Source organism: Nematolebias whitei, chromosome 18 (genome assembly GCF_014905685.2).
Source record: "Nematolebias whitei isolate Nwh7 chromosome 18, NemWhi1, whole genome shotgun sequence".
Classification (NCBI taxonomy): Eukaryota; Metazoa; Chordata; class Actinopteri; order Cyprinodontiformes; family Rivulidae; genus Nematolebias; species Nematolebias whitei.
Genome location: NC_056515.1, coordinates 31,491,419 through 31,505,555, shown reverse-complemented (window position 1 = coordinate 31,505,555; position 14,137 = coordinate 31,491,419). Strand labels below are relative to the sequence as shown.

At 38.7% G+C, this 14,137-nt stretch overlaps 1 protein-coding gene across 1 annotated transcript in view; it reads right to left on the bottom strand.

Annotated features, from left to right (window-relative positions):
- Positions 1-209: 209 nt before the first annotated feature.
- slc27a4 (solute carrier family 27 member 4) overlaps positions 210-14,137 on the bottom strand; it is a 16,643-nt gene continuing 2,715 nt past the window's right edge. The window contains exons 3-14 of the mRNA XM_037692318.1: positions 11,301-11,511; positions 10,997-11,180; positions 8,722-8,889; positions 5,790-5,859; positions 5,550-5,641; positions 4,048-4,157; positions 3,670-3,879; positions 3,306-3,432; positions 3,052-3,189; positions 2,811-2,975; positions 1,358-1,504; positions 210-1,262 (exon numbers count right to left, since the gene is read on the bottom strand). Coding sequence (XP_037548246.1) covers positions 1,105-1,262; positions 1,358-1,504; positions 2,811-2,975; positions 3,052-3,189; positions 3,306-3,432; positions 3,670-3,879; positions 4,048-4,157; positions 5,550-5,641; positions 5,790-5,859; positions 8,722-8,889; positions 10,997-11,180; positions 11,301-11,511 — 1,780 coding nt within the window. The 3' untranslated portion in view covers positions 210-1,104. The remainder of the gene's footprint in view (positions 1,263-1,357; positions 1,505-2,810; positions 2,976-3,051; positions 3,190-3,305; positions 3,433-3,669; positions 3,880-4,047; positions 4,158-5,549; positions 5,642-5,789; positions 5,860-8,721; positions 8,890-10,996; positions 11,181-11,300; positions 11,512-14,137) is intronic.

The following is a 14,137-nucleotide window of genomic DNA, read 5'->3' as shown; positions in this document are numbered from 1 at the left end:
GCACAATATGACCATTATAGTGCATACCAGCTTCCGCATGTGAACCAGTCTCATCTATGGATATTTTAGTCAGGTTGCTTCACGTTGTGTTCCAGTGGCCGATATAAAAACTCATTCAGCAGCTTCGTTTTAAAGAACTCAAAAAAGCTGATAAATAAAAAAAGAGGGATTTGGATGCAAATACAGCAGAGGGGGAAAAAAGACATTTTTCAGGCCAAACACATTGTACAACTCAATATTTTTAAATTAAAATATGTAAACTCTACAACTTAAAAAAAAAAAAATTTGGTGTTGCAGAAATATTTAAAATAAAGAAACAAACAAAAAAAACAACCATCCGTTCTCATGCTTCTGTAGCACGACATTGCGCTGCAAAAGCTTGAGCTCTATTGCACGTTAAAGCTTCAACCACTGATCCAATTTCACATCGAAGCTCGCTGCTCTGATCACATCTTTACGCTGGTCCTGTTCGACAGGGAGGAGGAGGAGGAGGAGGAGGGGGGGGGGGGGCAAAGATGAAGGAAGGACCCAGGTTTGTCACATCTGGCTTTTTTTGTGCAGGTTAAGTCAAAAGTAAAAACGCCATCTTTAACCACCTAATCTCATCAACATTAAAATGAACCGAGAGGTGCACCCAGCTCTGTCGTTTAAGTTAACGAGAAGAAATTATTCTTTCTCTTCAGTATCCGTTAAGTTCCTCGTCCCTTTTTCCAGAAAAAAAATTTTTTTGGTCTGATAAATTAACAATTAGAGGGCTGTGAATCAACAAAGCAATGTAGAAGTTACCAAACAGACCTGGTTTGGGGGTTTGTGCCTCTTTTTTTTTTTTTGGTCTGCTCAAGTAGCAAGAGGGGTTGCGGGGGGGATTTTCAGCCATGATGGATGCATGGAGCACCGTGCAGAGTAATTTTTTATGGATTTTACCGATCAAAGCAGGTTTGGAAGTAAAATATGCATGTGTGCGAACTGGCCTTTGAATGTTTATGACTAATGCATTATTATATTAGAGGGGCAAACTCGTTCTGTTAACCTGGGCACGCATCGTCCTCTTTTCAGATTTGTTACTTGTGTGCATGGCAGCGTGTGCACGTGTCGATGTAGTGGTCACAATTTGTGTTTCCCTGACAGAATGGAGCGGTAGAGTTCTTCGTCCAGCTGCACGTAGCGCCCTCTGCTGGTATCCAGAAAGAACAGTCTGTCCGACACCGCAGAGGGATTGAAACCATCCCGACGCAGGTCAGTCTTCTGAAATTTAAATGTTCCTAAAAAGGAGAAAGAAAACGAGACGACTCAGATTATTTGTAATGTGGTGTCGAACAAGATATAAAATGTTTTGATACGACGTCGGACATTTTACCTGTTTTGTCGACTTCTGGGAGGAAGCGGAGAAAGACGGGTCGGGCGTACGGAGGGAGAACTTTCTCCATGTCCTTCACAAACTTCTCCAGGTCAGCGGATTGAGACGGATCAGCGATGGCCGCCATCCCAGCCTTTCCTTCTGCTCCTGTGCACAGAAACAGTCACAATCAGCTCAGGAAATAAAAGAGATGTTGAGCCCAACAGCGGGCAGATCAGAATCAGTCTCGTTTTCACACATAAGCAACAGTTCTCCCTCCAAACTGCTGGAAGTTAGTGCGTCAAAGCTTTTGTATTATTTTTCCACATACTTCCCATTTATAAATAAACAGAATATTTTAAGTAATAGTCAATATGGGTTTAGAGCAAAACATTCAACATCAGTGGTTCTAATGGAACCAATAGGAGATAACAACTGCTGTTGATCAAAAACAGTATTGTGTTGGTGTTTTTGTTGATTTAAAAAAGGCCTTCGACACTAATGACCACACCATTCTCCTTGAAAACCTGAATAAATATGGCATCCAGTTATTTGAATAATAAGAGACAGTTGGTAAACGATGTAAGGTGGGATCTGAATTTTGTGTGAATGGATGTGGAGTTCCTCAGGGCTCTGTGTTGGGACCAAAGTTGTTTATTTTGTATGTGAATGATCTGATTGGTGTATCAGGGCTTTTGAAGTGTGTTTTATTTGCAGATGATGCCACATTTTTTTTGTTCGGATGAAGATCTTGAACAGATGTTAAGAGATGATACAGGCAGAATTCGTAAAAACACAAACTTGGTTCCAACTTAATAAGTTATCATTAAATTTGGAAAAAAAACAAACATGATATTTAGTAATAGAAATAAAATGATAAAAGTTCCATTTAAAATTGACAGTAATGAAATTCATAGTTAATGAAATAAAATTTTGGGGTGTTGCTATTGATGAGAAGCTGACATGGAAATCTCATGTAAATTACTTAACAATAAAAATATATAAAAAAAAAATTGCATTACTGTATAAAGTAAAACAGTTTTTGAATGACAAAGCTTTGTATATAATGTAATGATTGTTCCATATTTAATCTATTGTATTGAAGTTTGGGAAAAGTATGTAAAACAATTACAAACCTTATTTTTACTTTACAAAAAAGTGCTATAATAATTATTAGTAGGAAGTGCTATGGTGACCCAACAAATATATTATTTCATCAATTGAAATTATTAAAATGTTATGATTTGGTTGAATATAGTATTCTACAAGTCATGTATAAAGCTCATTAAAAAATATTACCCTCAAATATTCAATTAAAATTTGCACAAAAAAAAAAATTGTTAAAAAAATGAGTCATTATAAGTGAATTGGCACCAGCTCCAAATCAAATGTAGGACTCTTTTGGGTAAAATAGTAACATTCTTTAAATACAAACCACAGATAATTCAAATCCACACATATTAATAGATGATACCTGGTACTTCTACTCCATAAACAACTACATCTTTCATGTCCAGCAGTCTGCTTAGTGTTCCTTCCACCTCAGTCGTCGAGACGTTTTCTCCTTTCCAGCGGAAAGTATCTCCCGTTCGGTCCTTGAAGTACATGTGACCATACCTATCCATGATCAGCACGTCACCTGGGGACAAAAGTCCGTTAGATTTTTATAGCTCATTCAAATGAAAACACGTCAAAAGCTTGATGAGCGTTCTAACCAGAAAGGTAGGCGCTGTCTCCCTTCTTGAACACGCTATGAGCGATCTTCTTGCTCGTCGCAGACTGGTTGACGTAGCCGTCAAACCTGCGAAGAGGGTCATTCTGAATAATTCTGCCAACGAGCTGGCCGGGCTCGCCTACAACAAGAGAAAGAAGGGATTATTTTACCTTCAGTGGGATTTGTGCACAACTGCAATGTTAAACTTCACAACTCATGCTGGGAGTTCATTATCGAGTCAAAGAACAAACCCACCGGGTTTACAGGGGATGCAGACGCCATCGGGTCCCCTGATGAGCTCCATGGTCTCTTCGTCAACCCTCACCAGTCTGATGGGGTAGATGAAGGGCATAATCTGACTGTTAAAGCCACATGCTCCAACCTGAAACACAGGCACAAAATTCAAGGCTTAGCATTCCTTGAAAGAATGCATATCACCCGCCACCTTTCATTTCAACTAAAATTATATTTTGCTGAGAAGGGAGAAAGGTGCAGCCATTTTGGTCTGACGTTTTCTACATGCATATATTTATAGTTGCATGAAATTCAGCATTTTAGTTTTGAGGATTTTCAGAAGTGCAGAGGACAACAACTTTTTTTCTGCAGGACTTGTCCTCACCTTGTTGTCAAAGTTGCCCAAGCTGCAGTTGCACTCTGTGGCTCCGTAAAACTCGGCTATTTGTGGGATGTTGAAGCGGTTCATGAACTCCTCCCATATGGACTGGCGCAGGCCGTTGCCCAGCGCCATGCGCACCCGATGCTGGCGCTCGGTGTCCCGAAGCGGCTGGTTCAGTAGATATCGACAAATCTCTCCGATGTACTGCACAATCTAAAAAAAAACAAAATAAAACTCACGTTAGATAAAATGGGGGCAGCTTACAACTTAAAAATGATAAATGGGGAGATAAAAAAAAAACTACTAAAGGATTTTTGGAGAAATTGTCAGGAAATCTCGCAGCACTGTGCAGCAATGACTTGGAGCAGAAATCATGCTTACGGTGCAGTTATATTTGACACAGTCGTCCCAGAACCGCGAGGCAGAGAACTTCTTCCTGATCACCACGGTCATCCCGTGTATGATGCACTGACCCACCCCCACAATGTTTCCTGAGAACAAAGAGGGGGTCACGATGTCATCTTCACAAAGCAAAGATAGCAAAACTGAAACTGTAGATGGAATCTGCACAAACATTAAAAGGCAAGAAAAGGATAAGTTATACCGATGCAGAAAAACTGGCTCATGCATTTGTCACGTCTAGAGTGGACTATTGCACTGGTTTATTATCTGGGTGTCCAAATACTTCTTTAAAAACTCTTCAGTTGATCCAACCCTCAACAACCTAGCTCCATCTTATTAAAAGTCTTACTTCTAACCTACAAAGCCCTCAACAACCTAGCTCCGTCTTATATTTGAGATCTTGTTGTTCCATATTTTACTAACAGAGCACTTTGCTTTCAGACTGCAGGCTTACTTGCAGTTCCTAGAGTTTCCAAGAGCAGAATGGGAGGAAGATCTTCCAGTTATCAGGCTCCTCTCTTGTGGAACCAACTTCCAGTTTCTGTCCATGAGGCACATTGTCCAGTTTTAAGACTGGGATTAAGACTTTCCTTTTGGATAAATCCTATAATTAGGGTTGGCTTCTTATGCTGCCTTAAGCTGAGACTACTGGAGGACAAATTGACCTCATTTCATCAAATGTACATTTACAAATCCATACAAATAAACAGTTTGTATTTGTAGTTATTCTTTCTTAACATATGATTTGTCTTTTTTCCTCCTACAGAAAACCTGACGGCCTCCATCCTGGACTTGCCACTGTGTGTTCGTTTTCTACTTCCTGTTTCTCTCAAACCCAGCCGGTTGAAGCAGACCTGAGCCTGGTTCTGCTTGAGGTTTCTTCCTCGTGAGGGAGTTTTTCCTTTCCACTGTTGCCTCTGTGCTTGCTTAGGATGGGAGACTGCGATCAAGTGAAAACTCAAAGCTACTTATAAATAATAATAATGATAAATAATGCCATTAACTGACTTTTGACCTAAAATATGGTGTGGTAGTAGCCGAGTCATTATCAACACCTACTCTAATCTGATTGAAACCACCTTTGCTTATTGTACATTTAAACAAAGAAACTGTGCTCTTTGTGGAACTAAGATGACACTAAAGTATGCGCACGAGCCAAGTCAAGTGCTTTTGTTGTAGAAATTGGAGCTAACATTAATCTGGCCATAATCCAACTCTAACCAACGTCAACAAACTAAACTGCTCTCTCTCTTGTTTTGCATGAGAATGAATGAAAATCTAGTTACTTTCATCTGGCAGGAGAACAAGATGTCTGACCTGGACAAGAAACAAAATCCTTCATACTGACTCTTAGATATTTTATTTACTCTCAGCTTGTTCAGCTTATTGTCATGTGCAGTGATAAACAAAGGAAGAAATGAGTGTACCAACAAGGCCAGAGAAAAGGAGCTAAAAGTTTGACACTTGTCAGGCTCACCTACCTGCAGAGTGATAGAGCGGAAGGCAATCATACATCACATCGTCTGAGGTCATCCTAAAGCCATAATAAACCAAAGCTGCCATGCGGTAGTACCTGAAAACCAGGGTGAGGTGATGAAAGGTGCAAAAGTAACCAGTAAATTAGGTCATATCAAAGGAATAGTATTTGAGCTACACAGAATTAAAAGAGAACAGCTGTTTTTCCTGTGCGTTTGTTTGTCGGCTGCTCGCCTCCTTCCTACCTGCTGTGCACAACAATAGCAGCTTTAGGCATCCCTGTGGTTCCTGATGTGTAGATGTAGAACAGGCGATCTGCAACAGACGGCACAGAAACAGAGAAATATATCAGCTGTTAATAAATGGCTCAGGTCAGCGTTGGACTGTCAGGTTTAAATTTACAGACGGATTAGAAATTATAATTTAAAGTGAGCATTTAGCAGAGTTTGTACATATTTATATGTTTATCTTCCTCAATAATAAAGATATATTTTTGGCTTTGTAATGTATTTTGAGAATAAACAACTACCTCATAAAAGCAAGAATCTAAATAATGCTTTATGTTAAAGTTTCCATACAAAATGTATTTTTGCCTTGACTCGGCTTACAATGCACCCGACCTCGACTTAAATTCTGCAGAGGGGTAAAATGATTAAAGTTCTTGAATTTTTACTGGTGAAGTAAATGATATAGTATACGAGGGAGCTTTAGGGCCACGCTAAGATTTTTTTTTTTTTTTTAAAACATAAAATTACAAGAATAAAGTTGAATAAAGTCTTAATATTATGAGAATAAAGTCATACAAGACTTTTTATTTTGTACAGCTCTCGTTTATTTATTTTTCCACGAGTCGGATCCATGACGCAAACTGTCAATCAATCCAGTAGGCGTGTCAGCAAATGACCAGTCCGAAGCTAAATGCTCCTTACCTGCAGAGCTGCGCTGCAGCCCATCAGAGCGTACCACCTTACTGTGAGCAGGTTCAAAGTCATGATACTGATAATAATCTGATGCTGATGATCTAACAGATTAACTATCTCCTTATTTGTAAAACCAATACCAAAGTATAACTTAACAAGGTGCTCAACATTCTTCATTTTACCACAGTTGAAATGCGGTAAACCTGCTTTATGTGTCGGAGTTCAGATAATATTACGACTCATTTAGCTTCGGATTGGTCATTTGCTGACACGCCTACTGGATTGATTGACAGGTTGCGTTGTGGATCTGACTCGTGGGAAAAAACTAACAAAAAAACCACGAGAGCTGCAAAAAGACTTGTATGACTTTATTCTCATAATTTTATGGCTTTAAATTTTATTTTATTTTTCTTAGCATGGCCCTAAAGCTCTGTCGCAGTTTAGAACAGGGCTATTCAACAAAATTGCTCGGTGGGGGCCACAGTTTCTGAAAGCCAACAGCTCGGGGGCCGGACATCCAGCGCTTAAAACCATTATGTAAATAAATCAAAGTTTACAATTATCCGTTACCTTTTGAATTTGTTTATTTTATTGCACTGAATCATAAATGCAATAAACAGAACCCAAAACCCAAACCCAGTGGGCCGGATTGAAGTCACCCGCGGGCCATTTCCGGCCCACGGGCCAACACTTTAATAGCCATGGTATAGAACAAGGCTGATCTGTGGTCAGTATTTCACTTTCTGGAAGTTATCAATCCTTGTGGTGAAAGCAAAAAAACCAAAAAACAAAAAGAGGACATGCATGCAAAAAATGCTAATTTTCTATAATACAAGTTACAAATATCCTGCTCAGCTCTGCAACTTTTAGACATTTTCACTTATTTAAAAAGATGCAGTTTGAACCTAATGTTTTCCTGTTTCCACATTATCCAGAACTACAAAATATTACAATCAAAGTCAGCACGGTGGCGCAACTGGTAGAGCCGCTGCCTCTCAGCAAGCAGGTCCTTGGTTCAAACCCCGGTCCAGGGGCCTTCTGGGTGGAGTTTGCATGTTCTCTCCGTGCATGCGTGGGTTTTCTCCGGGTGCTCCGGTTTCCTCCCACAGACCAAAAACATGCATGTTAGGCTGATTGGTAACTCTAAATTGTCCCTAGGTGTGAATGAGAGAGTGAATGGTTGTTTGTCTCGTTTGTCTCTATGTGGCCCTGTGATGGACTTGCGACCTGTCCAGGGTGTACCCCGCCCCTCGCACAGTGATTGCTGGACATGGGCACCAGCGACCCCCGTGACCCAAAATGGAATAAACGGGTAAAGATAATGGATGGATGGATGGACAATCAAAGTCTAATCTTTTGAAGACTTGTGTAAGAACCTTGCTATTATTATTCACACTTTTCATTATTCATTTATTAGACGGTGTGTTTGTGTTCTGTAAAATAAAATTAAAATATATAATATAATATATATAAATATATAATAATATAATATAAAATTCTCGTGATGCATTAAAACTAATAAACAGAAGGATGAATCTCAGTGGACCTCTTTATTATAGGATTTTGTCTTCCTGTTAAACTGAAACGACGCATTTAAAAGATTTGCTAGAAACATTAAGAGCAGGAATATTAAGCCCACGTGTGCAAACTACAAACAGTCATCTGAGTTGTTCGGTTTATGCACATTTGTGTTGTGGGTCATGCATTTTGTGTATAAAGCCGACTCATCCGACTCGTTACATTTTGGTGGCAGCTTTGACAAGCGTGACCAAAGCTGGCAAGATTTATTGTTGAATCAAGTCAAACAGTCAGCAGATACCCGAGTAATGCAACTGTAATAACAGTGAAGCATGCAGGAGTAAAGCGTGCAAATATGATTCCTTCATGACCTTTTTACGAGTATTATTGTTGGTCTCAAAAACGTTTTCTTAAACTGGAGAACTTCGGGAGTAATTTTAAGCCTCTTAAGTTGATGATACGGGGTAAGGATTAAATCTTAAAAAGTTTAAACGTTCAGTTTTTTAAATAAATACCAGCAACCACATTATAAACATATATTTTTCAAGCAATGCCATCATGCTCACATCATGCTTGAAAGAATAAATCATGCCAATCTTTTCATTTATTGTCACAAAATCTACGATTTTAAATGAAGTTACTCCAAAGGACATCTTGAATTTTCAGTTCCGTTATCACTTTGCAAAAAACTCAAATCTATGTTGTTTTGTTAGAGTGGCAACAAGAAGGGTATTGTCACCTGTGAAGCAGCGCTGCAGCGGGCGAGGCAGGCAAGGTCGGCGGGACGAGGCGCCGGCCAGCAGGGGTTCGAGGCACTCGGTTCCCTGTGGGACTCGTTTGGGGTCCCAGTCCCCAGAGCAGAACATCTGCACCGCCTTCCCCATCGAGTTGTGGACCTCGGAGACCGCTGTGAGAGCAAAAGAAACACTGAAGTATGCAGGAACATTTCACAGGGTGCATTTCAGCAACGGAGAGAAAAATAAAAAACAATTTTCACAATTTGAATAGTTGATGAAGAGAAAACAAACAATGCGAAAGCAAAAAAGGAAAGGAAGAGTCGAACTGAAAAAAGTCTGGAAAAAAATTTAAAAGTGAAGTGTGGCCTAGAGAGTAAACGAATAGTGAGAAAAAGACAGGAAGTGCAATTTGAAACAAATACTAATCGAATAAACTGTCAGCTTTTTCCTTTAAAAAAAGAGACAAAGTATCTGAATGTAAAAAGCCTGATCTGCTGATTCCATCGTAGTAAAAATAATACTAGCATGATTTTGGCTTACACTACAAAAAAGGCCGGATTTCCAATTACTTAAAGAAATTAAAACACGCTACAAGTTAAAGAATTAACACATACAGCATGATCAATGTGATAATGAACAACCTTTAACTCTTTACAGCTGTTCTGATTGAAACTTTTCTGACTGGGAAGGAATCCAACAGACAGCTATGGGAAGAGAAAATTAAAACTAATTCATGTGCGACTGAGCAGCTGCACTTAACGTTTTATTAGCAACCAAGCTAACTTGAAAACCTTAAACTTAGTAGGCAGCACCCAATTCACGACACTTATTCTAGACACATGCGATGAACGATTTAACTTTTTAGATCTTTTATCTAGTTTGGAATTTTATAACATCGAAGTACTTGCAACCTGTCCAGGGTAGATAGATACCATATTTTTTGCTGTATAAGTCACATTTTTTTGCATAATTTACATGCCCTGCGACTTATACGCCAAAGCAACGTATTTATATATTTTCCCCATATTTATAAACCAATTTTTGACTGAGATATGATCGTTTTTATTCATTCTGACTGAAAACACTGAACACTACCATTTTCAGCCGCTAGATGGTACTTTAGTATGGCAAGCCATTGTATCAAGTGGCTATTAATGACACAATTGACTTGCCATAGCCTCCCACCTTCGTTCAGCTCGCCTGGAGAAAACATCAAATCAGCTTCATTTCACTGCGTCGCCCCGGTGCAATGCAGCTAATTTGACCATTGAAGTGTATTTATTAAGTAAATGTTCAACTGAGACACATCTTTACTATAAAGTCGAGCAAACAAATAATTGTTTTTAAGTGTTAATCTTATTAAATTATTGTAAAGTCCTCCCGTGCACGCTCCTGTGACCGCCGGCCCATATTTCCGGGTTGTCAGCTGTGACGCATAACAGATGTGACGTATACGGCGAAGCTACATATTTATGGATTTTTCCACTTTATTAGACATATTTAGACTGATGCGACGTGTACGGTGGAAAATACGGTAACTACAGAATTTGAATTATCAAAGTAAAAAATAGCAAAAGGCAAACTAAAGTAGTAAAAGACTACATAAAAGCTTTAAAAAAAAATTAAGTAGTGTGAGAAATAAAATATAATGTACCAGTAAGTATGCTGAGGCAGGTTTCAGAGAGAATAATGTTTTTAAAAGAACTGAAGCGATTTCAACGTATTTTAAATGAGGAAAATACTTAAAATATTAATATTTTGTAAAGTGTAAAAATTACACGACCCAAAAGTCAGAGCATCCATCTCCTGAACGAGCTGAACTTTTTGATTTATGAAAGGCTAAACTACTATAGTACAAAATATATAGAAGCGTGGATGCTGAATCAGCATGCACACAGCAGTTGAAGTAATTTGCTTGCTGAAGGTTTTATTCTCACATCAATTAAAACAAATACATGTGATACGTGCGTCTTTATCTCGCTGCCTTTTATCAGTTTTATTGGATCATTTATCACATGATTTTCTCTGCCAAGCTCAGACCTTGAGCACTTTATGCTGGTGATAAAGATATTTCTCTCAGTACAGCGAGTGCCACCGACTGATACTAAGGAGACACCTACTCAAATAGCCATTTATCTTTTATGACCCATGTTTCTTTTTCCCTGCACTCGCCTCTCTCATTACACAGGAAGCAGAGCGGCATCCCTGAGCACAGGTCAGGTCTGTACCGAGAGGCTCAGGATGATCGTCGGAACTGTAACTCTTCCAGCATCTTACCGTCAGTTAGCTCCGAACCAAAGATCACAGCCTTGGAGTTGGAGATGGCGACACAGTGGACCAAAGCCTCAAGTCTCAGATTGAAGTTGATGAGAGCAGCTTCAACTCCAATTTTGGCCATGCCTAACCAGAGGCCCACGTACTGGGACCGGTTCTCCATGAACAGGGCCACCACATCACCCTCCTTAAAGTAAAAACACAAAAACAAGCAGGCGCTGTCAAACAGATTTCCAGTAAATTAAAACAAGTCCTTCACTAATAAAACGAAGGTGAGCCGTTTTTAAACTGTGTCGTTTTTCTACACCTTGAAGCCTCGTTCCAGCAGGAAGTTAGCCACTCTGTTGGAATATTCATCCAGCTGTAGGAAGGTCCACCTCTCTCCGGTCCCCTCGAAGATGAGCGCCGTTTTGTCCCCGTGACGCTGCACCGTTTCAGCAAAAATCTTAGGTATAGTGTTCTTCTCTCTGACATGACGCCTGACATTCAGCTTCACCCGCAACAAGACATACGCTGCACTAAGGAAGAAAAAGAATAAACTTTATTAAACAGGAGCACAGACAAATAAAACCACTTTAAATGATAAACGAGTCAAACGACTACCGGTAGTATGTCTTAATGAGTTAGCATACCAAGGTTTATCAGATATTTTAATATTACATAATGTTGCAGACGAGGTAAAAGTGTTTCTAAGAGAAGTTGTAAGTCTCTGACCGCAGTTATTTATAGCTCCAGTCTTGTAAAGTGGGCTTTTGTGTAAAAAGATATGAATAGTCACTATCTTACCTGTATTAGATAGCTTTTTGAAATACCTCAGATTGAAGAAATTTTAATTCTGACTAGAATATGAGATAAATGTTAGGAATCTTTAGGCACCAGTTTGTTTGTTTTTTGGCTGATTTATTCAGAAGACTGCAATGTGATTATAAATATAATGATTGAAGCATATCGTTTATCTTGAAAATTAAATGACTGACTTACACAAATAAATGCTGATTTATATGTTTTCATATCTAATAAGAGTGCACAATGACTAATAGCAAAAAACAATCACAAGCTACTGACCAATACTTAGCATAGATGCTAGCTTAATGAAAATGCCATTGAAAGCTAATGTAATTAGCATCCTGTTATCACTGGAAATTTATACACAAATCAGACAAACTACAGGTAGCTATGGTAGCTTTACTAGGGCAAGAGTTTGACACCGAGTAGCAACTACTCTGCTGATTTACGTGGCAGCACAAATTAACTACCAAATGTGATTTTTAACATTTAAAATTTAATTTAAAAATTGTCCACCCCAATGGCTAGTCCAAGCTGAACCAAAGTGCTGCACAATAAAATAAACTGTAACAGTAGTACATAATGGCAGCACAACGGCTCAGTGGTTAGCACTGTTGCCTCACAGCAAGACGGTCCTGGGTTCAATCCCCGGTTGGACCTGGGGTCTTTCTGTGTGGAGTTTGCATGAGTGGGTTTTCTCCGGGTACTCCGGTTTCCTCCCACAGACCAAAAACACGCATGTTAGGCTGCCTTCAGGCCTAGGCCTCCCTTGCTAAAGAGATCTGTGATCTCAATGGGATTTGCCTGGTTAAATAAATACATTTAAAAAAAAAAAAAAGCAAACTAAATTAAAATAAACTAAGAAGTCAACATCTTAGATGGTGTCTAAAAAACAATAAGAGCTGATGGATGTAATGTAATGTCAAGATTTACAGAATAAAACTCTTAAACTCCTCTACAACAGGTAAGATATTGATTGAGTTACTTTTTCACAAAAACTCACTTCAAGCTATCCGACATACCACTTTAATTTTTTTTTTTAAATAAAATAAAAAAGCAATCACTTCAGCTACACAAGTGACACTAAAACCAGGAACATTTGCTTTGCTCTATATAAATAAATGATAATCAAATATATTCAGCCATCCGACGACATCGAATACCTGCATGTTACAGAACATAAAATAAGACGTAAAACATCACACCTGCAGACCGACGGGGCAAAGTCCAAATAAAAAGCAACCTGTACCTTTGCATTTATTGCACAAAGGTAGACAGACGGTACTCTGCAGAGATGTGAAGAACATGATAACAACTGCAAGGCAAGTAACTTATGGTTGTACTATGATCTTTACAAAAAGCCTATTACATAAGAGATTAGATTTACTGTATCTGTAATAATTTCAGTTTGTTGTGGATCAACAGGTTTAACCACTTAATCCTTTTCTACCACGCAAACATAAACAAAAGAAAACACTTTTAGTAAAACGTATTTCCTGAAGATACTTGGATAGCAGCCGGAGCATCACTGGAGCACGTGGGGGAAGGACAGATTTAGGTTGTACTAAAGCAAAGTAGTCAACTTTTGTGATTCTTACAGTGTAAATACCAGAATCTAGTTCAACCACTTTTCACATAACCACGCAGTGAGTCACTGTGGAAAATGTAGCCTTTGTCGGGGTCATACTCTGTGAATTCTCAGTAGATGTAGTAACACATTTAAGGAAGCGGACACATTATTTGTTGAGTAGTCGGACAAACGTAGACCTGAAAACCGTCCATTTTAACCTAAAGTGTTAAATATAAGTATTTTTCTAAGCGATCCTGAGCAGGACCATGAAAGACACGTGTTTTACAATTTCCTCTTTTACCAGACTTTTGAGAGAGGGCGATAAAAAGGAAGTTTACTAAAATCCAACACCATGGCAATGTCTAAATGTAAATATTGACTGATGGTTCGGGTCCTAAAACATGTCCTCCTTACCACATTCTTTCCATTTTCCTTTTGTAACAATATTCCAGGTGAACAGGTTTGAACTGAAAGCTGCTTTCAAAGTAACAAGCCTGCATTCTTGAAGATTGACATTTTTCTTTTAGGAGGGACGCGGATTTAAAACGTCGTGATAAGTGTAATAAAATGTGAATTTCCAGTTTTAACATTAGTGTTTGCCAGTACAAGTCAAATTATTGTTCATTACGTAGAATTTCACTGAGAGGAGACAAAAGCGAACAAACGCCAAATCTTTCTCTTATTTTACAGAACGTCGTCTGAAGAACTGGAAAGATTAAATGACCGTAAAATCTAAAATCAAGTTAAATGTCCTTATATTTATTTTAATGAAGTGGAAATGTAAAAAA